The 27919-nt window shown below is 39.0% G+C and overlaps 1 protein-coding gene and 1 long non-coding RNA gene across 5 annotated transcripts; one reads left to right on the top strand and one right to left on the bottom strand.

Annotated features, from left to right (window-relative positions):
- The first annotated feature begins 1659 nt into the window (after positions 1-1659).
- Positions 1660-27919, top strand: LOC137469753 (transient receptor potential cation channel subfamily V member 6-like). 4 transcript variants are annotated; one of them, XM_068182817.1, is made up of 16 exons: positions 1661-2362; positions 11787-11884; positions 12290-12412; positions 13366-13506; positions 14042-14140; positions 14350-14525; positions 15398-15544; positions 17854-18066; positions 18188-18271; positions 18387-18473; positions 19517-19593; positions 19781-19946; positions 20230-20296; positions 20876-21144; positions 21807-21913; positions 23451-25090. In XM_068182817.1, the coding sequence occupies exons 1-16, from the start codon at positions 2232-2234 to the stop codon at positions 23722-23724; spliced, it is 2259 nt and encodes a 752-aa protein (XP_068038918.1). In that variant the 5' UTR covers positions 1661-2231; the 3' UTR covers positions 23725-25090. The 4 variants fall into 4 exon arrangements, with proteins under 4 accessions (XP_068038921.1, XP_068038918.1, XP_068038919.1 ...); XM_068182818.1 differs by lacking the exon at positions 18188-18271 and adding an exon at positions 27622-27919 and having other exon boundaries at positions 1662-2362; positions 23451-23685; XM_068182820.1 differs by lacking the exon at positions 23451-25090 and having other exon boundaries at positions 1660-2362; positions 20876-21158; positions 21807-21907.
- Positions 2185-3988, bottom strand: LOC137469809 (uncharacterized). Its single transcript, XR_010996689.1, has 2 exons — positions 3817-3988; positions 2185-3188 (listed from the first exon to the last, which is right to left on the bottom strand). It is a non-coding gene; the product is annotated as an uncharacterized lncRNA (long non-coding RNA).

Below are 27919 nucleotides of genomic sequence, written 5' to 3'. Positions count from 1 at the left end.
AACTGTGTAGAGCTACAATCCACACCTCAACTGCAAGGCTTTATCAGGTCCTTAGTTTTTGAACAAAACTATTTACAGCCTGCTAGACTGAAAGCCCAGCAGTGCTTAAGTGGTATGGTCATGATGTGCTAAAGAGGTTTCAATCCCTACCATACCTTACATATTTCATCCACCTTTCATCTCTGTATTCTATTTCTGCTGAAAAGGCCCTCTACCATGAGTTACAAGAAAACACCCTTTTGCAGTATTAGACTTCATGTTCATACAAGTGGGTAAAGGAAAACTATTGAGCCAGCTTTACTGCAGTCTGAAGCCATAATGAGAGCTCTGATGAGCCGCCCACGACCATGTGGTGAGTCCACCTGGTTTGCAGCTGCTGGGATTGCCCTGGCTGCTGCAGATGTTGCCTCCACGGTTAGCCAAGAACACCCTCCTCAACCTGCTGGATGACTGTTCTTCACTTCTTGTACTCCAGAGCTGCTGCCAGGGTGGCAGTGCTGCCCAGAGGAGGCAGGAATAAATCACTGCTTTCCTGCCCTGCTGATACCACTCTTCTAGGGCTTCCTTGGAGAGACAGTGGAAAGTATTCTCTGCTTGGGAGAAACAGAGATTGTGTTTGTCTGTCAGAGGCACTTAACACCTCAGTGTCTAAATACCTTTCTGAACTTCAAGAGGAGTTGCTTCCCCCACCCCTCACAGTGTTAGGAGGGACTCATTATTGATATTCTTAAAAAAAAAACCTAATAAATACACAACATATGCTCAAAACACCTGGCTGGTATAAACTCTAACCTCTCAAAGTAGCAAGTGATATATTCTTCCCATTATGACAGCTTAACCTGACACTTCCTCCTAGATCGGGTCAACTCAGTGAATTTTACATTTTAGGGTATGATCCCTCAGGCTTGCCTTAAAGCATTGTTTTTTGTGTAGCAATTGTGTGGCAATTTATGATTTTATAGAATAGGATACATCATGAGTTTACAGTAGTTTGGATGTTAATCCTGGTATTGTAGTTCTAAGAAACCTCTAAATAAACCAGGAATTTCAAAGAGATGACTCAGTCCTACTGCTTTATACACTTCTCTCTCTTACCTTCTGATTCGGTCAAGGTCCAGGCATCCTAAACAAAATTCTATTCCACTACAGCAGGAGTAGGAATGAAGGGATATTTCTGTTGATGCAAGGTGCAAAAATATTGGGACAAGTCTTTAGGGAAAGAAGATTAGGAACTAGAAGCTTTCTCCTTTCCTTTTTTCTCTTTTTTTTTTTTTACTTTTTGTTTTTTCTTTTCTCCCTCATAGCTTCCAGTTTCTTCACACAGAGAAGGATGTCTCATCTCTTAATTTTTATATTTGGTCTATTGCTTTGCAGGCAATACCCCCTGATCCTGAATATGTTTTTCTGTGCCAAAATCAAGTTTTTGTTAAATAAATTTTTAAAAAAGTTTTGTTAAATAAAAAGTTTTACTCCTTTCCTAAATAAGATTTTTCTGGAAGAAACTAGAAGAAATAATTAATTTGTAGAACATTAAATGAAAATTAAATATGTAAAGTTTACACATTAATCTACATAAACTCTTCTTCCAGCTTGTGGAGTAAGGTGACTTTGTTTTATGTGGAGAAGGTGGAGTCTGTAAGGATAATTTCTTTAATGGGATTTGCAGACAGCTGAGGTGGGAGGTGTGTCCTCCTCTCTGCCACCTTCCCAGAGCCCTGTGTCTTTTAGGGCACGTTCCCACATGTTCACTCACCTTAAAGGTGTTTTGCCTGACTTGCTCAGCTGTCTATTTCAAAATTGCTTACATGTTGCTTTCCAGAGGAGTTCAGAGATACAAAAAGAGGATGATTGCTTCTAAAGCCTAGGTTTCAAAATCAAAATAGTAGAAGCCTAGGACCTTGATGCTGTATGAATTCTTCAGTTGCTGTACAGGGTCTTTTTGAGGGGTAGGCTGCTGGCGAGCTACTTCTAAATCAGACACACCTTTGGGTTGGGCTATTTTGGAAACTAAGTAATTGATGAGGCTCAAGGTATTGTCTGCTAGGAACAAGTGATTTTATTGTGTGTTTTTACACGTACTTTGATCAGCTGATGCAGTTGACTGACAGTCTCCTCTGTAAGTAACTGAGGGCAGAGGAGTGGTGACCTGAAGTGTGCCTTTCCTGACTTTTTCCCAAAGTGGGGATTGCTGGCTTTCAGGCAGCTAGGCAAGAGAGAAAAAGGGACGTGATATGGGGGTACCTTTATTTGGGGAGAACAATCCCTTCTATTCCCGGATATGGAATGGACTAAGTCAGAAGCTGCAAGGCAAAAAATCCTGGGATAAACATCTGGATGAAATCTACTTACTCCAGCAGAAAAGGTACGGTGCACTTCAGCCTTCTTTTCTTCTCTTTCTTCTGCTGCTCTCCCTGTAGCTGATTCTCACTAGTCCCCTTAGGCTTTTCTGCCAGTAGATAAACTTTAAACAACCCTGGAGCACTTTTCTCTATCAGATTTCTTCTTCCAAGGTGGAATGCTTCTGGAGTTCCAATCTTATCTGTTTTCACAGGTAGATTTACCAGGTTGCAATTGAATTACCCTGAGTGCAGTACTTCAGTCACAAATAATTAATGTATTCTCTTGTCTTTCCTGCTTCATTGGTAAAGCTTACAGGAAAATGCATGAAGGTTTGTTTTTGATCGTTATTATTATCATTATTATTGTCATCATTATAATTAACATTATTATTATAATTAGAGTGTGTGTGGTGCATAAGCTGCAGTCATCTGAAATAGTGGTGCCTTTTTGTCAGGATTTTGCTTTCTGTCTCTCTAAAGGTCGCTCTTACTGCAGGATAGAGTAGGCTTAATGTTGTTGAATGTTTTGGGGGTCAATCACCTCCTGGGTCAGACTGTGGTTTCTCAGACCTCTGACCTGAGTGTCAACATGTACAGTGACTCCTCTTAGACCTTAGATTATCCAGAAGATCGGCTGTGTCTTCTCATGTGAGCACTGAAGGCTGTTGGTTACTGCTGGGCAGGATTGCTCCCTCCACACACAGAAATGTGGGACTATTCATGGAAATGCAGCTGGATCTGGTTTTCATTGTCATTTCTGCATGCACAAATGCTGCAGTATTCAAATAACAAATTGCTCCCAGTTGCTTGTAAAATCTGTTTTTTCTTTCCACGCATAACTCTGAACATCTGTGGGGACGAAAAGGTGACTGTGTGGGACAAAATCCATTTATCTATACATATGTATATGTACATAAATGTATAGAAATATGCAAAGAAGCAGATTAAGAGGGACAAAAGTGCACCTTTAGAGAAAGAACTGTATCATTATCTAGCTTCTGACCAAGTAATAAAGCCTGTTCCAGTTTACTTCAGAGCAGTGGGACTTAAATACACTTAAAATAGGAGGGACAATGGGAACAATAGTGTTTCTGTGGAATGCTAAAGTGTTTACATTTTGATATGTTCATGAAAAGCATCACAGGTAACTGAAAAATAAGTTCTCAGCAGATTCTGTAAGATCCAAATGAGTACAAAATAGAACCTTAAATATATTAATATATCAAATTAATTATATTGATTATATACTAATGATTAATACCAATAAGCAATAAATTGTAATGCGGTATTTTTTATTATTATAACATTATCTTCATATTTTTAAGTCAAAGGGTTGTGGAAGGAAGCTCATGTGATCTCCAGCTAACCTCCCACTTGAAGCTAAACTCTTGCCAGAAAGAGATCACATTGCTTAAGCTCTGTCTAGCTCAGTCTTGAAAGCTTCCCAGGACAGAGATTCCACCATATCTTTAGGTACCTGTTACAGTGCTGTAGTAACCTCCTAGTGAAAGAGTTTGTTTGTTCTTTTTTTCCCAAATAGTCAACCTGATTTTGATGATATTCCTGTCCCTTTTTTACCATCTGCTGTTGCCAAGAGGGGTTTGGTCCCTTCCTTTTTGTTGCTCCCTTGCATACAGGCTCCTGTTAGATTGTCACTTCTCTTTGCTTATTGGTCCTCATGAGTCATGTGCTACAGGCCCATGAGCATCTTGTGTGTTGCTACTGATGGAGGAAAACAGAAAAAAATGTTAGTCATATAAACCCTCCTGCATAAACTTCTCTTAGATCACTGCAGTGCAATCCCACTGGCCTCAAAGTTAACTTTTCTGTGTTTCTTTATAAAGCTCTCTGTAAAACACATGCAGTGTGCACAATATTCACTGTGAAATCAGGGTTGCATGGGGACACAGTTGTTCCCTTCCGTTTTAGGTCCATGTTTCCTGTAGCTTTCAACTATAACAAATTGGGCTCCTGCTATTTGGTTACAAATTACGTGGTGCCAATATGTGAAAAATCTTTTGCTAAAGAGCGACAGGACCAATTCTTCCTCCTATTATCCTACTCTTTCCTTTCTTATCCCCAGGGATGCTCAGAGTTTGAGGAGAAAAAATAATGAACATTTTGCAGAGGACTGGTTTTATTGCTTTCACATTTTTAGTTATGTACAGATAGAAAAACACAGCAGGAAGACCTTCTTTGGTGACTGGTGTGTGGGAACTACTCTTATGAAACCTCTGCTTTTGTGGAAAAACTGTTGTAAGCCAAAAGGGCTTTTGCTGCATCCTGTCATTTTGTGGTATAGAGCTGCAGTGTTGTGGCTTCAGCTTGAGTTCTTCTTAGTGAAAATGGCATTGGAATACATACAGTAATTAGTGGTGATTAAAGTCTACTATTATCTTATTGAAAGCCAGTGGTAAATATGTTACTGTTTAACTGGCATTCTCTGATTGCACACAGAAAGTCTGCAAGAAAAGAACAAAGCTTTTTTTTCTGACTGACAACTGGTGATAACACCTGAAAACTGATTGTTTTGGCAGTTGTCACCTTCATTGGTATTGATGTTCATTCTCTTTCTTCACGTGAAACAGTCCTTTGAATCTTACTAGCAGTAGATCTCGGCATTATTCACAGAAAGGGATTAATATTCCACTCTATAATATTTCCCCAGGGGAATCCAGGTTCAGAAAATGCAATACAACCTCCTAACATTGAAGAGAACTTTGAGTTTATTTGGCCTTAATCTTCTGGTTTCTCTCTGTTGAAGACTCTCCTTTTTAAACAGCCTGTAGCTCAATGTGGAGTCGCAGGGACAGTGGCCACATCTCATATGTCCTCTCTAGAATCATCTTTGGAAGCAAACTCTGGGATCTACACAGCCTGAAGCACATGAACATAATCCTGCAACATAATTTGTAACGACAGAGAACAGAAATATGTATAGTTATGAAAATTTGGGCCTGATAGAGGTGAAGAAGTATCACGTGTCAGTCACAGTGCAATAGATCCTCTAAAAATTATTTTCAGTGCAAGAGTTTCCAAGGAAATGTGAACAAGTTTTTCCTAGGATGTGATTTTAGAAAATCCACCCTATGAAAATTGCACTGTTCATAAAAAATAAGCAATATATAGATTAGAACAAGTGAGTACATTGTTACAGTACCTGTAAAAGTATAACAATTATGTAGTATTTTTCCTCCTGCTATTGCCTGTATTCATAACTCTGATTGATAAATAGTAAGTAATGCATTAGAGGTGCCTGGAACAATTTGTATAACTTGCAGAGAGCTATGGTCATTCCAAAGATGTCACAATAAAACCTTTAATTTCCAAATTCTTTGGTGGCTCTTTAGTCTCCCAGACATATTATCGAAGTGCTTTGCTTATCCTGGAAAGAAATGTGGCACAAATAAAGAAGCAGCTCAGCCTAATGCAGGTAAACTGGATTGTTTAAGAGTTGTGCAGGGACACAGAGAGCCTTCAGCTTCTACACAAATCTTTCTCAAGCTTGTAGCGATTGAGATGTCCCCATAGTTTGGCTGTTCATTTGTCTAAACAATATTACTGAGTTTTCATCCCACAATTTAACGTAGGATTGTCCTGTCTTAAAATCCACAATGCCTGTCAGTCTTAATTGGTTCATTTGCTCCCAAAGGTGACAGTGAAATAAAGATGCCAGCTTCCAGTTCCAACACTTCATTTATAGCTTGTTTCAGCCACAGTGCTTCTGAGTAGTCAAGATCCAAAGAACTATTGGCTGCTGCATGTAAAATAAAATCAAAAGCATCAATAGCGGCATTTCTGGTCTGTACTGATACACCTTCATCCCAATGGAAGTTTTGAGACTAATAATGGAAAACAGTCTCCCTAATTTCACAAGTGTAAAGGTCCTTCAGAAGTGGTGTTTCCCCAGCAATGCACAGACACACACACACCCAATCTCAGCCCAAGTTGCGTCTCAGGCTCATACATTTAGGAAGTTATTTGTGGATTTAGGAAGTTATTTGATTTCCTCAACTTGGCCATTGGTTTTCATATAAAGAAGAATTTTTGCCCTGAACTTCCCCTCGCCCCAAATTAAAAAGCTGTTAGAAAAAAATTATTAGACATTGGGTAAGGAACACAAACCTGGAATAAAACTGCAAGAAAATCCCTTTTGAGGAGGGTAGGACGTTTTGATGCAGAATGATACATCAGAGAAAAAAAATTGTTTTATGACTGCTTAAGTGGCAATAAATAACAACTAACGACTTCTAAACTATTAAAAGAGTTCTAGTATGAGATTATTCTTATGATGGTCTTAGATGAAGAATTAGAAAAAACAAGATGTTAATGCAAGAAGAATGCCCTGCTGGAAATGACTGATCAAGATTTCTATTGCTTTGTGTGGCAGACAGTTAAATATCTGAAGGGATAAGAATTCCCTATCAGTTTCTTGTCTAGTAACACTGGCAATTATTAACCTGTTTAATTTATTTCCAGAGAAGCTGTGTTTGCTCTCAGCTGAAGGGGCTTTGACATACATGAGCAAGAGGTCCCAGTTAACTTGCTGAGTCTTGTTGCTGGTGCTGAAGAAATTTGCTGACCCTGTTGATTGTCCAAGCCCCTGTTATCTGTCTCCTTTTCACTTAGTGCAATTATTCCCTAACTCCTTCTTTGGCATCTTGCTAGGTGATTGCTTTGATCCTTTTTCAGCTGGTTGGCTTCCTCTGAGCAGCCCTCTGCTCTCCTGAAGGCTTTCTCACATTTACATGCACATGCTAGCAGAAGGAAGGGAGAAGATGAATCTCCTCTAGCAAATTCATGCTTCATTCTGGAGCATGGATATTCTGAGCACAACAGGGAAAGAAGAGAAAGCTAATATCCTGATGATGAATTTATAGCTTAGGTTAAAATAACTGCTTTAGAACCTCAGGAACTGACTCTCTATAGGCATAAATTTTGAAGCTGGAAGCAAACTTAAATTAGAGCAAAGAATGGGGAAATTCCATATAGTAAATGATTGAAGTTGTAGAATCTGATAAGGGAAGAAGAGAAAGAGATGCTTCATTGGATTTCTGGTGAGTTCAGTCATGAAATAGAATCTTCAGATTGGTTGTTGTCCAGACAGTTCACATATTTAATATATTTCCCTGTTCTGAAAGAATAATCATAGCAATCCAAATTCTTCTTTTTATAATGAAATTAAGACTTATTTACTAGTCTTTGCATTCTCTATCTCTCCAAGAGTGAAATGAGCAGGCTGCACTCCAAAAGAAGTGCTTAAGAAGCTCAAAGGGTACATATTACCAGCAGAAAGTGCTTGTGAAATCTTTAACCTTGTTTAGAACTGTTTTACATTACTTCCTCAGTCAGAATCTGACCTACATTTTATCTTCTCTTTGTTTCACAATGGATTTTCGGGTGTTCCTGATTGTGCCCTCACCTACTTTGGAGAAACAGCTCATGGCTTCCTGAGCACATCATTGAATCACCTGCGAGGAAAACTGGCCAATAGTAAGGCATGATCAAGACTCACTCATGCCTCCTCACTGACACATTCTTTAGCTCAGCAAGAACAACCCAGGAGCACATCCAGATGGATATTCCTGTGGTTCTCCTTGCCCCTCCGAATTACTGGTTTGCTATATAGCTGTGTTTAACCTAAACAGGTCCTGTAAGGCAACATCCAGTCTGCTTAGTGTTACAAACTTCACTTAGCTGGATAATTCAGGAGCTTAGTATTCCTTGATTCCATAGCTGTTGAAGGGGATGAAGAGGATTAGAAGAGGAGCTTAACTTAGATATGCTGAATTATCATCTTAAGGTGTCCAGATATGTCTGCTGAATAATTTTCTGAAAGCCAGCCTCACTGTTCAGTGACATAATGGTACTTTCTGGAAGCTAAGTATCTACTGTAGGCAGCTCTGTTAAGAGACTTAAGTTACAGATTTTGCCAGCTGCTGCTTTGACACACAAAGGGGCCTAAGTAGTAAAATGCAAAACTCTGTGCTCTGTACTGTGTTTGATCCATCAGGAAGAAAGTTGGTTAAATATGCCAAAGTTAAATAATTGAAAATGTTTTGAAGGTTCTAAATTCAGGTGACTTCATTTAATTTTTTATATTAGCAAATTTGCTTCCCCTAGTTTTTGACATTTATATACTCAGTACATTGCTGTAATGTATTAAAAATTAGTTGATAATTAGAACAGTATGTTTTAAATGAGGCTAAAATGTTTCCCCAATTATGAGACAGAAAATTAAATGAGAGCAAAAGCATATGCCAGGGACATGTAACTCACAAACCTTTGAGCCATCACACGCAGTGTGCCATGACATTTGCCAGCATTTCTGAGTTCCTCTTCTGGTTTGCTCTTTGGCCTGAGATCTCTGGCATTTTACACCCAGTTGGAAGTTGCTACAATAAGAAGAAATGTTTGACAATTTTGCCCTCAGCTTCCAAAAGCTGAGAATAGTATTTTTTACATGCCTTCCTCGTAGCAATATTGTGATTTAATTAATTGTTTACAAGAATTTTGGTAATTTTTGAGAGAAAGATATTGTGTTTGTGTCCTCCCATGTCGTCTCTTGCCCAGTCCTTGCTCCTCTCTGAGGTCATTTGAGGGATAAAGGCCTCCCCCGTAAAGCATCAACATATTAATTGTAGCATTGTTTATACTACTGAAACCCCACCTCTTTCCCACTTCCTGCCTCTGAAACTTGTCTTTTCCAGAACAACAGAGTCTTTCTTAGCCAAAATAGTGGCAAAGGTGGCAAGCTGACTTCACTAACACTGAATCTTATGACTTTTGCTTAGAGTGCCTCTTCATTTAGCTCCTGTTTTTTTGATCCTAGATGCAATCTCCTCATCAAATCATCTTATCATTAGTTAGTAATGAAACTGACGCATGAGTAAGCTATAGAAGGAATACTTCCCTAACTAGGAGTGTGAAGGACATATAAAAATATCTCAGAAGGGCTCCCTGATTTGTTGAAGATGGTTCTTTTTAAACTCAATGTTTTTATTTCTCCTCTGCTCTTCAGGGGTTTTCTAGTTTAGTTTCTCGTGACTTAGATAATGGGGTGTTTTTGGTGACAGGAAATGCTCATTTTGTGGAATGATAAACATGATGTTCAGTTATGCTTAGATTACTTGTAGCCCATGTACATTAATTTATGCTTATTCAGATGATTTCTATTTATCTGTATCATTCTGATATTTTTTGTTTTGCTTTACCCCTCAAATTTTCTCAAGTGTCTTCAGTGTCTTTCCAGGATAAAGGAAAGCAGAACTCTCACATTTCTAGTTGATTAAATCCAGAGATAGTGGCATATAAATTTCTTTTTGATTCAAGATATTGTTGTCATTAAAGAATAATTTAAACCAAGAAATATATATTCCTGTGAGCCACAGAATTTACATTGCCTGCTTTCCTGTTGCTTTATTGTTAAACTGTCCTATACTTAAGATGCATGAGTTGTAAGAAAACATTTTTTGCAATGGGCCATTTATATTTCCTATGTCTCTGATGTGGGTTTTACTGTGGCTTATAACAGAGTTATATTCACAGGTAATGTATCCTCACATCAGTGTTACCACTTAATGCAAAGCACCTATTGCTTTATGTAGGATTTATCCCTAGAAGTCTTGTGACTTAATAATGCCAGAATACATGGAACATCAGCAGGAGAAAGCATTTACTGTATCTGCCGGTATATGGTTTGACTAATGTATTTGTCCCACATGGGTTTTTGGGAGGAGTGCTTAAGACAGCTATTGCCAGTTGTTAGACTGTAGTAAAGGGACAGATAGAGACTGGTAGAAAAACAAGGGCTGGTGTTTTCCTGATTCATATCAGCTTGAATTTGTAATTTTCTACTGTAATCCTTAGACTTATTCCACATCACCCATTGCAGCCTGACCTGTGCCACGCTAGATAATTAAGATCAAATTAAACATCTGTACTAGAAAACAGCAGGGGAGAGACAAAACCACAAAATTTTAATTTGAACAGAAATCTAAAACTGACCTTGTCTTGCTGGGAGAGAGGAATCTCTTTCTATTTCATACTGCAAACTCATGAGACATAATTTTTTTCTTTTGGTTTGAGAGTCTGTCCTCCCTTTTAATCTTTATCTCCTGAACATGGATACTTAAAATTCTTTATTTGTATAAAATCAAGAAATATAAAAGCCCACCTCAAACCACTTTTTGATTTATGATTTAAAAGACGAACCTGAAAATACTCAAGGATAACAGAAATATTTACCTCAATTTTGTAGATTTTGTTCTTTTTTAAATTTTGTATGGCCAACTCATGATTTTAAGCATTGGCAAACCTTGTTTGGATGCTGAACAAACATTGCAGGTAACTCTCTTCAGATACTTACACAAATTGATAGGAACACCACCTAAGCCTTCTCTTTTCCAGGCTAAACAGTCACAGTTCTCTCAGACTTTCCTCGTCTGAGACATGTTCTATTCTCATGATCATCTTTTGCCTTTTGCTGAACTCTCTCCAGTAGCTCCCTCTGTGTTTTGTACTGAAGATCCTAATACCTGGACGCAGGGCTCTAGGTATGGCCTCACCAGCGCTGAGGAGAGGGGGAGGATCACCTCCCTTGACCTGTTGTTTGCTTCCAAAGACCTTGCTGTAGTGAAGTTTGGTGGCTGTACTTATAAATTCTTCATCAAGCCCAAAAGATATACTCAAATAACCCAGATCCTCATAGAAGACTCAAGGACATGCTTCAGCTTTAAGTGAACCACTCTGTCTGGAACTTGTGTGAGCGCATGCTCTTTCCCAGCACGTGAACATATTTCAGTTCTCAACAATTTCCTCAGTTCTCTCAGCACTAGAGAAAAAAGTAGTATAGCGAAGTTGACAAATTTTTCTCCATAACTTTGTATATGGAAGAACTACATTTCAGAGCTCAGTCTCTTAATTATAGCAAGTGTTGCTAGAACACAGATGGAATTCTTGTTTTCCCTTTTCCATCCACTATGGGAGCAATTCAGACAACAATCTTTTCTTAATTTATTGTGCTGTGTCAAGAAGCAACTGGTTTTTTCTGGCTCCTGAGATAAGTGTCTACTTGCAGAAGGGCTTCAATGACCCATCATTCACTATTTATGTGCCTCAAAATGTGGGATATCAAAACAAGAAACATTTTGGTTGTTTCCTCTGTCTTTCCCTCTGCTGCCACCATATGGTTCAGCACCAGTAAGCCAAGAGATGATGAACTTCAGTGTGTTTTTAGAATTGCACTGCTCTGCTTTTTCCTGTTCTTTTTTTTTTTTTCCCTTTTGGTGAATTCAAAGAATACCTAGGATGGTAGATGTGCATTGCTGATTTTTCAGTGAAAATATTCAAGATACAAACTGTCTTGAGCAAAAGCCATACTAGCTCTGGAAAGAGGCACCATGTGTTTGACATTGTTCCTTATCAGCCACTTTTTCTTGACTCCAGGATCTGGGAATCCCCACTCCTCCAGGCTGCCAAAGAGAACAACCTTGCTGCCATTAGGAAACTTCTCACTGACGGAACATGCGATATCTATCAGAGAGGTAACTGGGATTGCTTGAAAAAATGGTTTTCTGTGGAAGGCAAGAGCTTCCTACAGTGAGCAGCTTGTTAGTTTGTTAAAACATTTGCATCAGCGGGCTCAGATGACTTAACTCTATGTCAGCAGCTTTGCAACAAAGTGAGTTTTCTGACTTGGTTGTGCTCATTCACTTCATGCCTGAGGTCGACCATCACTTACAGACACCTGAAGTTTCTGCTCAGTTTTCAGATTTTGTTGAAATGAAGGAGACTGTGCAGTTGTGTGGCTGTACCTGGCACTACTCAAGGGATAACATAGCCCTCCTGTAATTCCCCACCTCAATTAATCTATTTCTGCCTTTTTTTTTTCCTGCTTTCTGTACAGTTGAAGATCTTGACAATTCTCATGCTTGTCCCACTGTTTCTAGGCGCAGTGGGAGAGACTGCCCTTCATGTAGCTGCCATGTATGATAACTTGGAGGCAGCAGTGGCTCTGATGGAAGCAGCTCCTGAGCTTATCAATGAGAGGATGACATCAGAACTTTATGAAGGTAAAATCACTGGGAAGGAGGATGGGCAGGATTCCCTGCAGCAGGGGAGAGGAAATATTACTTGTACATTCAGGAAATTGGCTTAAAAGGTTCCTGGTTCAATATGTTGCTGAACTGTCACACAGCAAAACCAACATGCAAATGGCTTCTGACCTTTCTTGGAAGGTGGAATTATATTAAACATGAGTACACACATGTGCAAAGATGCAAAGACCTTGACCAGGGAATTGCAAGGATATATACTGTTTGCTTTCTGACATACTCAGTTGTAAAAAAAGGGATATCTGCCTGACCTCCCCTGAAAGAAGAAAAAGTAGTTATTTGGTTGAGAAAATGAGAAATGTGGCCACTGCTTTTGAGGCTAGACTCTCATCCAGATTTTTAAAGAATGCTTCTGGTCGAGTATACAGAAATTGCAGTCTGAATCTCAAAACCAATAAAATAATAATAATAATAACAATAATAACAACAACAACAACAACAATAATAATAATAATAATAATAATAATAATAATAATAATAATAGTAATAATGGAGTTTTTTAAAATTCTAAAGCCTAGTTTGAAGGATTAGAGGAAATCTTTGGGAATTTTGTCTTGACCTTATCTTAATTTCTTATGTAGGAAAGCATAGTCAATCTCATAACTTTCTGTTTGCTTCCCAGGAGAGAGTGACATGTCTTAATTTTCCCTAGAAAAAAATCTAGAGAATGCACCCTGTTGGGGTTTTTTGGCAATTTGTAAAGTCAGCTTTAATAAATTAATGAAAAGATTTAGGTAGAAAGGAACCTCTGGAAAATCTCTAGCACAACCTTTTGCACACAACAGAGATAACTTCAAAGCCAACTCCTTTAGCTGCTGTCCATTTACCATGACTGACATGTGAACTGCAGGCTGGTGATCAGCCTGAAGTTGCTTTCTCGAATGACAAGGTTTTGTTTCTGTGTTTTGCAGGGCAGACAGCTCTCCACATTGCAGCAGCCAACCAGAACACCACGCTGGTGAAGGCTTTGCTTAAGAGAGGAGCCAATCCCAGCACAGCAAGGGCCACCGGGCACTTCTTCAGGCGCAGCTCCCAGAACCTTTTCTATTTTGGTACAGCCTTAACTTCTCCCCTTGCTGCTATGGGAGGGAACCAGCAGAGTGGTGAGGGGATATGGGGGAGCCTTCCTTTAGTCCCCATCTGAAGTAAATAAACAGAGGCTCCTATCTCCAAGTGTCATCAGACATACACCTCTTAGCAGAGAGTATGACTCCTCTGAGAGTGTGAATGTTGTGTGAATACAAACAATACACAATCTATAGCTTTTCATGTATGCAAATTAATATATATATATTATATAAAAATTGTAATTTAGTGTCTTCCTAGCAGTAAATTACATGTCAACCTTCTTACGGAGGTAAACCACTGAAAAGAACATTTCTTCCTTTTAGTGTTGTGTGGAACAGGTCTTTTTTAACCTTTCTGATTAAGATGAGAAGTGGGGCAGGAAATTTACAGGTTATCTAAGGAAACTCCTCCTTTCATATCCTCTGGCTTCCTAGCATGGGTAGTTTTCCCTCGGTATGCTTCAACCTCTCCTACCTCGTGGATCCTTAATGTTGTTTCTCCCCATTCCTTTCATTTCAGGAGAACATGTTTTATCGTTTGCTGCCTGTGTGGGAAATGAGGAAATTGTGCAGCTGCTCATTGAGAATGGAGCTGACATTAGAGCTCAAGATTCTCTGGGTATGTGCTGTGGGGCTCAGTGAATTACATAGAGTGGATCTGGACATTTTAATTCAGGCTGTCATCCGTGCATGCAAATGAAGAATATTCTCACTAGAAACAGCTGTGGGATGAAGGATATGAGGAAAATAAAAGCCATGAGTCCATTCTCAATCTTTGCACAGGGCTGGGCAATTCCAGATACTTCATCCATTCTGCTTCCTTCATAGGTAACACTGTTCTGCACATCCTGGTTCTCCAACCTAATAAGACGTTTGCCTGCCATATGTACAGCCTGATACTTTCCTATGACAGGAACAAAGAAGGACCAGGGTCACTTGAACTGATTCCTAACAATGAGGGACTTAGTCCATTCAAACTGGCTGGAGTTGAGGGCAACACTGTGGTGAGTTTGTGTGACACTGGTACCTCTGTACAAAAGAAATGGAGACCTTGAAATAACATCATTCAGAGCAAGGGTGTTTGTGTATGTTCTTAGTAGGTAGGAGATACATAACAAGATCTTTTTTTTTTTCCAGAAATCTTACATAGGTCCCAAAAACCCTTTATAAGAAATTTCTTTATCCTAATGAAATAAATGAGTGCTTAAAGAATAGATATTTTTCCCCAATTTTTGGAGCATTTGAGTTAAACAGATGTTAACAGACACATTTAACCCAGGTAATTTTTTAAAGGCTCACAGAAATTATTGTTTCATTTGTCTAGATTTCATTACTTTAAATGTGACCGATGGGAAACCTCTTCAGGTACCCACAGGCATTTATTTATAGATAAAATCTTAGCATTTAATACAAACCCTCATCCTTCCACTCACTGGAAAGACAAATATGGTTAGTGTTTCTTCTGTAGGTTCACAACGGACAGGTTCATTTCCCTTGTCACACCTCTTTTCTGATGTCTTGTAGAAAAGTATTAAAACATTTTTTTTTCTAATCAACATGTAATTCCATCTGAAGTCTATTGTCAGGAACTATAACTGTGTCAAGTAACTTTAGTAGTTTGATTAGAATTTAGAGTAAAAATAACTCATCCTTTAAATCAGGCATGAGCTAATAATCAAACGGGAATCAGAAAAATTTCTTCCACTTCTTAACCTGCTGTAATTGTTCCCAGGAGATATGAGAACCGCAACAGCTACCAGTTTCAAGGAAAATATGTCAAAATTGAGGGTTTTGAACAACTTTATTTGTTCTCATTGCAAACACACTATGTACTGGAAAGCTTCTGATATCCTTGCCTCCCTTCTTTTGTCCTCAGATGTTTCAATATCTTATGCAGAAGCGGAAGCAGAATCTCTGGTCCTTTGGCCCCTTGAGCACTGTGCTGTATGATATCACAGAGATTGACTCCTGGGCTGAAGATCAGTCCTTCCTTGAGCTCATAGTATCCACCAAGAAGAGAGAGGTACTGCACTGCATACATGCTGTGTGCACACCATGGTGATTATAGAAGGGGAGGAGTGATAAGAATGATAAGTTTGAAGGTTCAAGCTCACTGATGCAATCCATAGGGCAAGTACGTTGTACCATGAGCTGCAGAGGACACATGAAGTATAGAGGTTTGTTAATGGTCTGGCTACATCTGATGCTTTATATACAGTTTCTTCTGAGGTGTGAAATTGAAGGTTATTGGAAGAACTAGGTATGAACAAACTACAGAAAAGGGTTTTCTCTCAGCAGGCTCAAAGATACACTAAGAACCTGTAAAGTAGCTCTAGCAAGTATCTTCCTATACCTGTGATACTGATTAACTCTCACAATATTCCTTGAGACAGGAGTACATTCAGAAATCCTAAACTGGAGTGCATTTAAAAACCACTCATTGTTATTATTCCCTTCATTTAATGACAGGTTGTGACTCAAAACAAAAGGGGTGAATTATCTCTGCTGTAGGTTCATAAGCTTGTAAAAGGATTAATAAGACAAAAATAGCTGAGTGTAATGGCAAGCTTTGATAGATCTCCCTAGGACTTTACAGGTACACAACCCTATCAGTTGTAATAACCTTAAATAATCCTAACAGGACAGGAAATGAATCAGAAGACACTTCAATTAGCACAGTTCTGCCCATCCTGTATTATTTCCACCTATCAAAATTTTAGTCAAACCTTTCTAACTAAAGTTTGTGCTTCTGGAGAGCTTTGCTATGGAGCTGCTATGTCTATGGAGCTCTCATTTGCTCTTGCTAGGTGAAATCCTCTACAGTTCCATGAGTTGGGATGCATATGGAAATCCAGGAAAAAGCAATCCATGTCAAAAAATATAACAGGCTTAGAAGTTGTCCAATTTAGAAGACTAAACCATAATTCTAAAAAGAAAGCAGAATATTGGGCCTCTCTTATCCCAAAACATTAATATAGTGCATGCAAATCCAAGAATAATGATTTCAGAAGATAAGATGTCCCCAAATATCAAGAGATAAAATTATTTATTTTCCAGAATGCTCTTACTTACATGCAGTTGCAATTTTTGATGCCTAACTAGTAATTCTTTTTTGCACTTCATATGTGGGGCCCAAAATGTTTGCTGTCTCTCTAGAAGAATGCCATGTGTGACCCCATCCCATCATCCCCTCCCAGTTCAATATTGGACTAGAGAAGCACCTTTAGCCCCCAGTCAGAAGCAGGTTCTTCTTGTATTAAGGGCAATGCATACACACATAGGTCCTAAGATATATTTACTGATCCTCAAGTGGTTGAAAAGTAAAAAAATAGATGGGAACCAAGCTACAGGAAGATTATAGTCAACTTCAAATTTGTACTATCCCTGTGAAAATGAAATTTACTCTCCTATGCAAAGAATTCTAGAATACTGACTTCTGCAGAAACCAGAACAACCATAGGTGGGTTCTCTCTCATGCAGTTTTGATCTTTTGTGATATTTCATAGGGCATTCAAGAGTTTTGTTAGAGTCATGTCCATTTATGGAAACATTCCCTGCACTTTGTGCACTCAGCAATTTTTGGCTGACTTAGAGGAAACAGGGTATTGTAGCAAGAGAAGAAAAACATCCAGAGTATATTAAGAAGATTTTCTTTAAAGTACCCCAGTCACAACAATTTGACTCACATTTTCTTCTCATTTACTGCAGTGGTCTCCTAAACAACAGAAAGTAAGTCTAGAAATATTTAATTAAGTGTGTGGCTCAAATTCATAAGTTGTAAAGTACACCTGTCTCTCCTTCTTAAGCTCTGTCAGTCTTCTAGTGTAAGCTGAAGACTTGATATAGGAGATTCAATTAATTATCACCCAGATTATAAGGCAGAAACTTAAAACGCAGTATTTTTACATAAGCCATAGAGCATCAGTCAAATACAAAAATCTTTTAGAAAAATGGTTCAGTTTTCTTATTTTAAAATGCCTGATGCAGAAACTTGTGTTGTTGTACTAACAGGAATATTCTGTCATCCTCAGTCTATGTTCCTACACAGAGCACAAATTTATTCCAATATCTAGCATGCTTTTCTTGTGCTTCCCACTGGTACTCAACAGCTGTTCTCTGCAGGATATATTTCTTTTTTCCAAAGCTCTTTATTGTCAGACTGAGCAAATCCAGTGCCCACTAGAGCATTCCACTTTTGCAAAGTAAATTCAGTTTCATAATGCTGAATAGGGCAGATGAGAATAGTTTGTTAACATTCTCTGAGGAAAATTTGTGAATGCTGTTGAAGCAATGCACTTCTGGCAATTAATTCCTTCTTCCTCTCTTCCTCAGGCACGCCAGATCTTGGACCTAACACCTGTGAAGGAGCTGGTGAGCCTGAAGTGGAACATGTATGGTCGTCCCTATTTCTGTTTCCTGGCCTTATTCTACATCCTCTACATGGTCTGTTTCACCATGTGCTGCGTCTACCGGCCTCTGAAACCCCGCACAGGCAACAGAACCAGCAGCAGGGACAACACAGTCTATGTCCAGAAAATGCTTCAGGTACTGTGACTGTAGGAGTCGGAGCCCCAGTTGGGCAATTCCCATCTAACCTACTTAACTGGAAAATCCAATCCTTCCCCAGTCCTCAGCTGTCTGCAGCTGTCCTCCTCCCCTCTTTCAGCCAGCTGACCTTTGTCAGGGAGGAATAGGAGGTGTGCTCTGTTCTCCATTGCTGTGGCTGGGCTTGTTCCTCTGGCATTCCCAGGTCTACTTATGTTTATTATAAGTAACAATAGGCTTTCTTCTCCCCACCCTCTTCTAAAATTTACTTTCACATTATTTAAAATTTAATTTTAATTTTCATAAACTTTATTTTTCAGGAATCATATGTGGCATATGAGGATGAGCTGAGGCTGGTGGGGGAGCTGATCACAGTCATTGGAGCTGTAGTAATTTTGGTCCTTGAGGTAAGAGAAACAGCTATACAGTTTCTAGTTTCATCAAGGCAGATTTTACTTATTAGACAAACATGGATTTGTGCTCACTACTTGGTAGGGCTTATTTGCTTAGTCTGAGTGCTTTAGCATAGGTCTATGGCAATAGACATTGCCAACAGTATCTATTAGATGAGACAGAGACTGTGGCAATGTCCTAGGAAGAGTCCAGGTGCGGAAGAAGCAATTAGAAGGATTGGTCGCACTCTCAAATACTGTCTACAGGGTAATCCACAGTTCCTGTTAGCACCATCCATGGTGCAGCTGACTCCCAGATGTTGCTTCATCCAGCATCCATAACTATTCCTGTGTTTAGGGGTGCTGGGTAAAGTGATTTCTGTGCATAAACAGAAAAGTTTATATTTAATTGGAGATCAGTTACTCTGTGGACTTGTAACAGGAGCCTTTCTCAACTACCCCCCACTTGATTTTATTATAATAGGAAATAGAAGACTTTTTTGAGAAAACTCAAAAGATGATGATAGGAAGAACTGAAAATAAAACAGGTCTTGTAAATAGCTTTCTGCCTATATGGGCTGCATCAGGCACAATGTAACCAGCTGGCCAGAGGAGGTGATTGCCCCCTCTCTGCTCTGCAGTGGCGTGACCTCAGCTTCAGTGCAGTGTGCAGTTTTGATTCTATGGTAAGTTCCAGATGGACAAGTCCTTCTTCCTGTGCTTAGTCAGGACTCTGGGGCTAAGGCTACAACCAGCACAGTGTGAATTATAACAAACTCCTTTGATTCCCCAAGAAGGTCTTTTTTGTCTTTGTTACAAGTCTCTGTGATAAGTCTCTTAATCTGCCCAAGCATTTTTAGATTTTTCAGCAATCTCTGTCTCATCCCAAGAAGGGCCCGCCTGGCTCAACCATTCTGATTTTAAAGTAGCATAGAAATCGATCCATTAAAGGAGATGTGGCTGATGCTAAGAACCTGTGAATATTGGTGGTTGCCATGACATTTAGTAGTGTTAGGTAAACTGCCTGAGTCCTAAAGTTAACAGGATGTCTCTCTCAGATTCCAGATATTCTTAGAGTTGGAGCAGCAAAATATTTTGGACAAACAATCCTAGGAGGGCCTTTCCACATAATTGTGTAAGTACAGAACATAATAAGTCTAATAAATATATTGTCTGTTGTTTTCACCACAGCTCTCTTTTGCCAGATGAGTGACTTCCTCAATTTTTTTTTAGAGTACTCTTTCTCTGTGTTTATTTCTCTTAATGGCTAGACTAATATTTCCTTTACTGAACTTCTTTTTGCTGTCTATTCTTCCCTGCAGCATCACATATGCTTGCATGATCCTAGTGACCATGGTGATGCGTCTCACCAGCACAACTGGGGAGGTGGTGCCCATGTCCTTCGCCCTGGTGCTGGGATGGTGCAACGTCATGTACTTTGCTCGGGGCTTCCAGATGCTCGGACCTTTCACCATCATGATCCAGAAGGTGTGAGACAAATATGGGCTATCCTGGCACCTCTTTGCAGATAGGGAGAACTGTAAGAATACTTTTTTCTCCCTCAGGACTATTTGCTTAATCTTGCATTCATGTCAAACAGACAGGTTCTTGTCTGCACAGAGCGTTTTAGAACTTTCACATTCTCTCTTTAGTGCAAAGGTTTCCTTTAGTCCACTCATGGTCTTAGAATCTGGGAAAAGGTTTACATGGGGTGGCACTGTGACTTAGTGGAACAGTTGGGGCTCATGGTGGCTCTGTCTTTGCTCTACAGATGATATTTGGAGATCTCATGCGCTTTTGCTGGCTCATGGCTGTGGTGATATTGGGCTTTGCATCAGGTGAGTCTACAAAGAGAAAATAATCATGTTACCCCTGCCAACTGCTTTGGTATGAATTAAGAATATGGGTTTTGATTAAATCTCTGATTGACTTCTGAATAGCTGGGAAAATTGGTGATGATATTTAGCTTCTATTTCTCTGAGCATGGTCACTTTCCCAATACTGATTTCAGTTCTCAAACCATGAGTTTTGTTTTCAATTCTTGCTTTTTCCAGGGTAATAGAAACTAGGATAATTCAGATAATTCAATATATTTTAAAGTCAAGGTTTAAGAACATATTGCATTTATGATATTTGTCTGTGGAACATTAGAGTAACACACATAGCTTTATTATATCCTTGAGGACGAAAAGATCACTACTTTGAGAAATAAATAAATAATCAAAGTAAATTCAGGTCATTTTATCATGGAGACCAGTGATTCTAATCAGGGAGTTATCCTTGCATAGAAACACATGCAGGGCCTGCCCAGACCTTTTTTTTTGGTCAGAATCTCTTATAGGATTCTGTTATTCCTCCTGGAATGTGATTGCTGTTGTTAATCTCCCTCTTTTTTTCTCCTGATTTCTCTCTTCCAGCTTTTTACATCATCTTTCAGACAGAGAACCCTGAAAACCTTGGGCAGTTCTACAACTATCCCATGTCCTTGTTCACCACTTTTGAGCTGTTCCTTACTATCATTGATGGCCCTGCAAACTATGATGTGGACCTGCCCTTTATGTACAGCGTGGTGTACTTTGCTTTTGCCATCATTGCCACCCTCCTTATGCTCAACTTGTTAATTGCTATGATGGGTGACACCCACTGGAGAGTGGCACACGAGCAGGATGAGCTCTGGAGAGCCCAGGTAATCTAGTTAAGGTGGGCATTCCTACCTTATTTCAAATAGCAGCTAGAAGCCCAGCAGCCTTTCTTGTCCATGCTGTGTAACTGAGAGTTAAAATATAATTATAGGGATTGAATGAGGGGGGATAGAACACTAGCTAATGGTTAGAGTAAGGCCAGAAATGTCTTTCAATCTACTAAAAGAAGTGGGTCTATCTTGGTCAAAAGGCAAAGAAATTCAGCCAGTTCTATAGCTAATCAACAGGAAATCCATTTCCTATGCTTTTCTGTGAGAAAAAAGTCAGACAAATGGTTAAATGTAGTCATGTGGCCACAGTGGCAAGTTCTGATGACAATTAAAGTGGGTATAGATACTGTCCTCTTCTCTAGCTTGCAATTAATTACCCTAATAATTCCCATGAGGTATAAAAGGAAAGAAATGGAACAGGGTTTTAAGACCACCATTACTTCTTCAAAATATGTTGAAGTTGATCTTCAACAATTAGACCTAAATTAGTGACTGCTTTATTTGAAATGGAGTAGATTCTATAATTGTTTTTTTCCTTAAGGAGTTGTAATGAAGTACAGTATGGGTCAGTGCTGATATAACTAGTTTTTTTGAAAGAGAGTCTTGATTTTTTTTTTCTAATTCATTTGAGTGTTTTCTTTTTTCTCATTCCAAAGGTTGTTGCTACTACTGTCATGTTGGAGCGGAAGCTGCCGCGGTGCCTCTGGCCTCGCTCAGGAATCTGCGGGCGGGAGTTTGGGCTGGGGGACCGATGGTATCTCAGGTGAGTTCTCTTGGAGTGTGTGCATGCAAGGATCTAATGAGAAGAACCCAATGTATGGATATTAACAAAGAGCATTTCCAGTGCTCTTGGGAGTGTTTGAAGTGCTGTCCTTACAGAACACAGACCCCAATCTGTTTTCTGTATGTGACTGATAGATAGACAAGCACTGTCCCCCTCAGAAAGCTCTGCTGTGCATTTCCTTGTGAAATCAGCTGATGCTTTTTCATCCAGTAGTCACATTGGACAGACTTCAGAAACTGCATGGGTTATAAGACCTGAATTTTTCTTTCAAACTTCTTGTAATGAATATCACTGAAGTTAACTGCTGTGCTTGGTTGGCCATCCCTGTCTCTTAGATACATGAAATGGCAGAGGCAGAATCAATCTATCAGGCATTCAACAACAATGAGCTGCCCTGTGAATGACTCAAAATCAGAACAGGAATAATTAAAGTCAAAATTTCTTTCTTGAGTGAACCTAGTAAATATGTTATACTTTGCAGTGACTGTGTCAGGTGGCAAAGGCACAGGTCCAGGATTTCAATTTAGGTACTGAACTAAAAAATCGTCTGTAGTCTGGATAACACTAAATTCATCATTATTTCTGATTTTAATCAATATTTCTGCCCGATGAGAAAATAAATAACTTTTGGGCATTTGCCTTTTCTAACTGTGCCATCTTTTGCTGGTAAAGCCAGAAGGGGGAGTGGTGGCTGTATGAATCATAGAATCATCGACTCATAGAATATCCTGAATTGGAAGGGACCCACAAGGGTCATCAAAGTCCAGCTCCTGGCCCTGCACAGGACATTCTGCAGGTTTTGCAGACAAACTGAGACTTGTGGATTTTGATATTTACTGGGCAGAACAAGCAGACCTAAAGTGGTGCCAATATGCAGTGGTTTCAGTCCAAGGCATGAAATATAGGAATATATTGCAAGAGCAATGTCCCAGAAATTCACTTGGAATAATTGGGAATGTCAATTATTCAATGGATGCTGTGAGAAAAGAGTGCTGTGATTTAGTTCTGTCAAATCATATGGGTGTTCCTTATATGTGTGTGGGATAGTAATTCAGAAGACAATCTGTAAGTAATGTAGAGGATTGGTGGAACTGGAGCAGTTAAATAAAAGTTCAGCAAGAGATGAGTGACATCCTGAGGCTAGCAGCCATAGAGTATCAGAGGAGGAAAGTCAAGAACAGAGAAAATAAATTAATAGATGCATGTATATGAATATATGCATTTATCAAGGTCTGCCAATTGCTTACAGCTGGCAAAATGGAAAGGGCAAATCACAACTGGGAAATGAGTTAAAGGACAAGAAACCCTAGACAGACAAAGGTACTGAAGTCAATGATCAGGATGAAGGTCTAGGAGATAAATGTGCTAGCAGCCGCTAGCATCCTGCCTATAATCAGTTTCCTGTGCAGATTTTTCTGGAGTGTCTGTGTCAGTAGGCTTGTTTTTTGGAGGGGTTTTGTTGATAAAGTGGCACTTTTCTACTTAACTCAGTTTATATTTTCTAATCCTCTTCCAGAATTGAAGACAGGGTTGATCCCAACAAACACAAGATGATGCGGTACACAGAGGCATTTAAGGCTCAGGATAGGGATAACTATGACAAAGGTTCAGAAAAGCTGGAAACCAACGGGGACACCTTCTGCAAGAAGGAAATGTCTGCTCTGTCACTGTCACGGAGCACATCCAGAACTAGCTCTCACCGTGGCTGGGAGATACTGAGGCGCAACACCTTCCGCCAGCTCTGTGGAGAGGTCGGTCCTGCCGTGGATGAGGAGGTCTATGATGTCTAAGAAGCCTCTATTTTCACTCCACAATACGTGGAATGGCCCTTTTGCCATGACAGTTGTCTTCTACAGCTGTTCATACACTCCCCATCATGCCACACGCATTCGTCAGCCCTGGAGAACTCTGCTGGTGAAGATTTTGTGAGCAGTTCATGACATCTGTGCTATGACAAAAGAATGCAATTTTTTCTCTCCTACTTATAAGTGTCTCTGCAATTGCACTGATATTTGCACCGAGCTGGTGGGCTTGTTGAGCCATGTTATGCAAATGATCAAAGGAAGCCTGCAATGAGATTTCATCCATTTACGATGAAGTGATCAGTAAGCCTTCTTCCAGACTGTTGCATAGAGCATAATCTACCCCCACCCAGTTTCACAAAATTGCAAGGCTCTCATAGTAAAGAATGACTGAAGTTCTGATTTATGATTTTATACAGAACAGAAAAAAAACCCCAAACTCCCCCGTACCCCACAAATCTTGTAACTGATCTCAGGAATGAAGGTAGTTGTTGACACTGTGATGATTGAAAAGGACTGTAACTACTCAGCTGGCATTCAGGGCTTGACAGATTTTGCCCTCTGAAGAAAGGCAGTCTCCATTAACTGCAATTTCAACATTTCTGGCTTAGCAGGACTGTTTTGGTTTTGGTTTGGTTTGCTTGTTTGGATTTTTTATTGGTGGTGGATGTTTTTGTTTGTTTTAATTTTTTGTCACATGAATGCACTTTAAGCTTTTGAAAATATGTGATTGCTATTCCTGGGAGGATTCTAAAGTGGGAACTTCTTTTCCAATTGAGAGAGTGTATGACCTGATTAGGTGACTTTCAGCAGTGTGAAATTTCAGCAGAGATATTTATCTCCCAAGTAAGCTAAAGCTGGTCTTTTGTTTTTTGCGGAAGAATAGGTTTCTGAACCATAGTTCCCTGACTTATAACTGAGTCATCAATGTTGAGTAGTGAGCTCCTATTTAACACAGAAAGAAATGGTGAGGAGATGTTGGAGAGATGAATAATAGCTATTGCAGAGACAGCTCAGAAACTGGTGCTCGCTTGCTCTCTCTGTCTCTCTCTGATAGTCTAAAACTATCCAATGAACAGCTACCAACAGTTCCCTTCCAGGCATGTGCCAGTCTGTCAGTTTATCATCTGCCTCAGGCCACTTTAAGAAAAATTGAAGAAATGTTCAGAGAAATGGACAGCCATTTCAGGTTTTTTTTTTTGTATTCTCAGGAGTGTGGAGTTTCATTCCAGTAGCAGAAGTTAAGCAGAAAGCAATCCACGGTCTTAACATTTCCTTCCAATGGTACTAGTAACAGCAACTTTTTTCTTTAAGAAATTAAAGATTATTATCTAGCACTAGACTTTGAGCCAAATCATCCTGTGATAGTCAAAGCGGACAATGAAAAAACTGAATCCAGTGGATTTCTGATTGTATTGAAATATCACTGCAAACCTCTCCTACACCTTCTCACTTGCAGGTGCTGTAATGAGTGTCATGATCTTTGCAATCATGTGTATTTATTTAAATGCCTTTCTCTTACTTGAATGCTTTTTTTTTTTTTTTTTTGTCCTCCAATGGAAGACAGACAGAAGGATGTCACTCTGGAATTCAACTGTATGCTTTTGAGTTGACTAATGTTATTGAATTGAAGGTGTTGCCTGGTCTCAGTCACTGAAGTGCTGCCAGTCCTTCCCAAAACCTTTGGCCTTTTCACTGGTGATCTATGGAAATGGGAGCAATGTGGTATGTTAACCGGAACTCTGAAATGTTGTTCTGATTGTAGATTAATTTTATTTCATAGTGAATAGGCAATAGCAAGAAGGAGAGAGCTAAGGATTTCCAGGTACTATCCCTGCCCCCAAATATAGTAGAATTTTTACTAGTTTGAAAACCACTGAAATACAGTTATGATGGAAACACATACTGTCATTTCTATAAAATAACTCCCCCTTGTGACAAAATAATAATAATAATAATAATAATAATAACAATAATCGTTTGAAATACAAGTTGTGTAAGCCCTGGTTCTGATTTTGCATTCTTCTTCATTGCTATAAACATTGAGTAATTTGATCTTAGATATTAAAACAACACTTTGACATAGCAGGAGGTAGAACATAATTCAGTTACCAGTGCTAGACCTTTTTATAATTTTATAATTTATAATTTTAATATAATAAAATTCCATCCTGTGATACTTAGCTTTCAAACTTCCTGCATAGAACCCCTGCAAACAGCAGCATTGGAACTGTGTGATTGACTTTCTGACTTTGGAATTGCCTAATGTAAATAGGATAGAGAATCATAGAAGGAAGGGACCTTTAAAGGTCATGCAGCCCAGAAACTGAGCAGGCACATCTTCAACTGGATCACGTTGCTCAAAGCCCTGTGCAACCAGACCTTGAATGTTTCCAGAGATGGTGCATCCACCACCTCTCTGGAAAACCTGTTCCAGTATTTCACCACCTTCATTGTAAAAACATTTCTTACTGGTTCCTATTAGAATTTGACTTCCAGTTTCCTAAAATGACTTGCATATTTTAGAAAAACTAAAACCCGGGAGAAAGACCTTATGCAAGAAGGGGTAGAATATTTTACCAATAATAAATTGATTCCCCAGTCTTTTGTTGATGGTCAATAATGCAGACGATCTTTAGAATTATTTTATTTATCTGTAGGATAAATGGCTACAGAAGAAACCTAGAGGTGTGGAAATTCGGCAGATGTAATGGGCACACCAGTTGTTGGGATTATTAAATTTAACACGTTAATGTGGACTACCTACCCTCTTTCATTTGGACATATACATGAAGTGCACCCATGTGAATCTCAGGTGATGAAGTAATAGGAGGCACTGGAATAACCTTTGAGCTGTTTCAATGCAATCTGGGTCTGACTCAGCAATAGCAGTGACTGCAGTCACACAGAAGCAAAGCACTTTCACTGTAACATTCAGCATGAATGTGCTGCTTCAAGATTTGCTTCAAGTTTTGTGCTTTTTGATGTAGTTATATCCTAAAATTCTGAAACAGTATTGCTGCTCCTTGCTGTTGCAAGGTGACTCTCCTCTTTCTCTAACAATATTGCAATGATTTCAAAGCAGGCATTCCTCCCCTCTCTGAAAGTGCTAACCTCAGACTGTGTTCTATATTACTGAAGTTTATGATAATGTGATAAGAATGAATGTTTTGATTCATTTGCTTGTAGTTAAATGAGATATATTTTGCTGACAATAAAAATATGGAGTGTCTTGACTGCTTCTTTGTGTCTAAAATAATTATCAGGAGCTAGTTTTTGTGTTTGCTTCTCTAGTAGCAATAATAGGCATTAGCTGACAAATTGTATTGTCACATATGGGTCCATACTAAATTTTTGTATTAAATCTGTTGTTGCACATCAATTCACTTCAGGTATTTCTTTATACAAAGTTTGTATAATGTTCCAAATTCTGATTTCTGGTTCAAACTATGAACTGCCAAGGCCCTGTTTTTAAAGTCATTGAGAATTTAGTGAAAACTGCAGGGCAGTTCTCTTTTCTTCAGAGAAGAAGTTGTCTTTTCATGTTTGTGGAATGATGTATGTTGGACAGCGAGGCAACTGTCCTTGCTATAGCTGCTTGCAATAAAATACACATTTATGCAGAGTTTTCTCATAAATGCATATGCAAAACTGATACAGATAACTCACTTATATAATATGCCAGTGTATAATCATGGTTCACTGAATTTGAGGTTTACACCACTTCTTAAATTATTACTGTGATTCAGGTTGATTTTTTGAAAGCTTCCTAAATGAGAATGAACTAATTCAACAAATACATGGTTCATAGAGGATTAGGGTAATACTTAAAGACATTAACTATTGATTTTAAGAATAAGGTTAACTTTATCTCTGAAATTACAGAATTTAAATCAAGCTCTCAACTGTGCACGGAGAACTCTCTGGCAAGAGTTGTGTCCTGACCTGAGAAATCTACAATCCAAGACAAGAAACTAGTGAAGATGTAAGCAAGCATCTCTGAGATGGGCCATATGAAAACCCTCTGGTCTTGCTACTGTTTTATGCTCAGTTGATAATTGCAAATTGTTTCCTCTCTGCTGCTCCAAAAGAAGCACACTCTACCATCAACTCTCTGCATAGATTAAAACCTTGTCCTTAGAACACCTTCCTACTCCTTAATCAAATGCATTGGTTGGCTGAA

Source organism: Anomalospiza imberbis, chromosome 2, assembly GCF_031753505.1.
Source record: "Anomalospiza imberbis isolate Cuckoo-Finch-1a 21T00152 chromosome 2, ASM3175350v1, whole genome shotgun sequence".
NCBI lineage: Eukaryota > Metazoa > Chordata > Aves > Passeriformes > Viduidae > Anomalospiza > Anomalospiza imberbis.
Note: the sequence above shows the minus strand (reverse complement) of the source record. Positions and strands in the feature narration are given on the sequence as shown.

Coding starts and splice junctions, on each gene's coding strand:
- LOC137469753 (XM_068182817.1), top strand. CDS start 2,232: ATGGGGGTACCTTTATTTGGGGAGAACAATCCCTTCTATTCCCGGATA. Junction 2,363..11,786: donor TACTTACTCCAGCAGAAAAG/GTACGGTGCACT, acceptor TCTTGACTCCAG/GATCTGGGAATCCCCACTCC. Junction 21,914..23,450: donor GGGGACCGATGGTATCTCAG/GTGAGTTCTCTT, acceptor ATCCTCTTCCAG/AATTGAAGACAGGGTTGATC.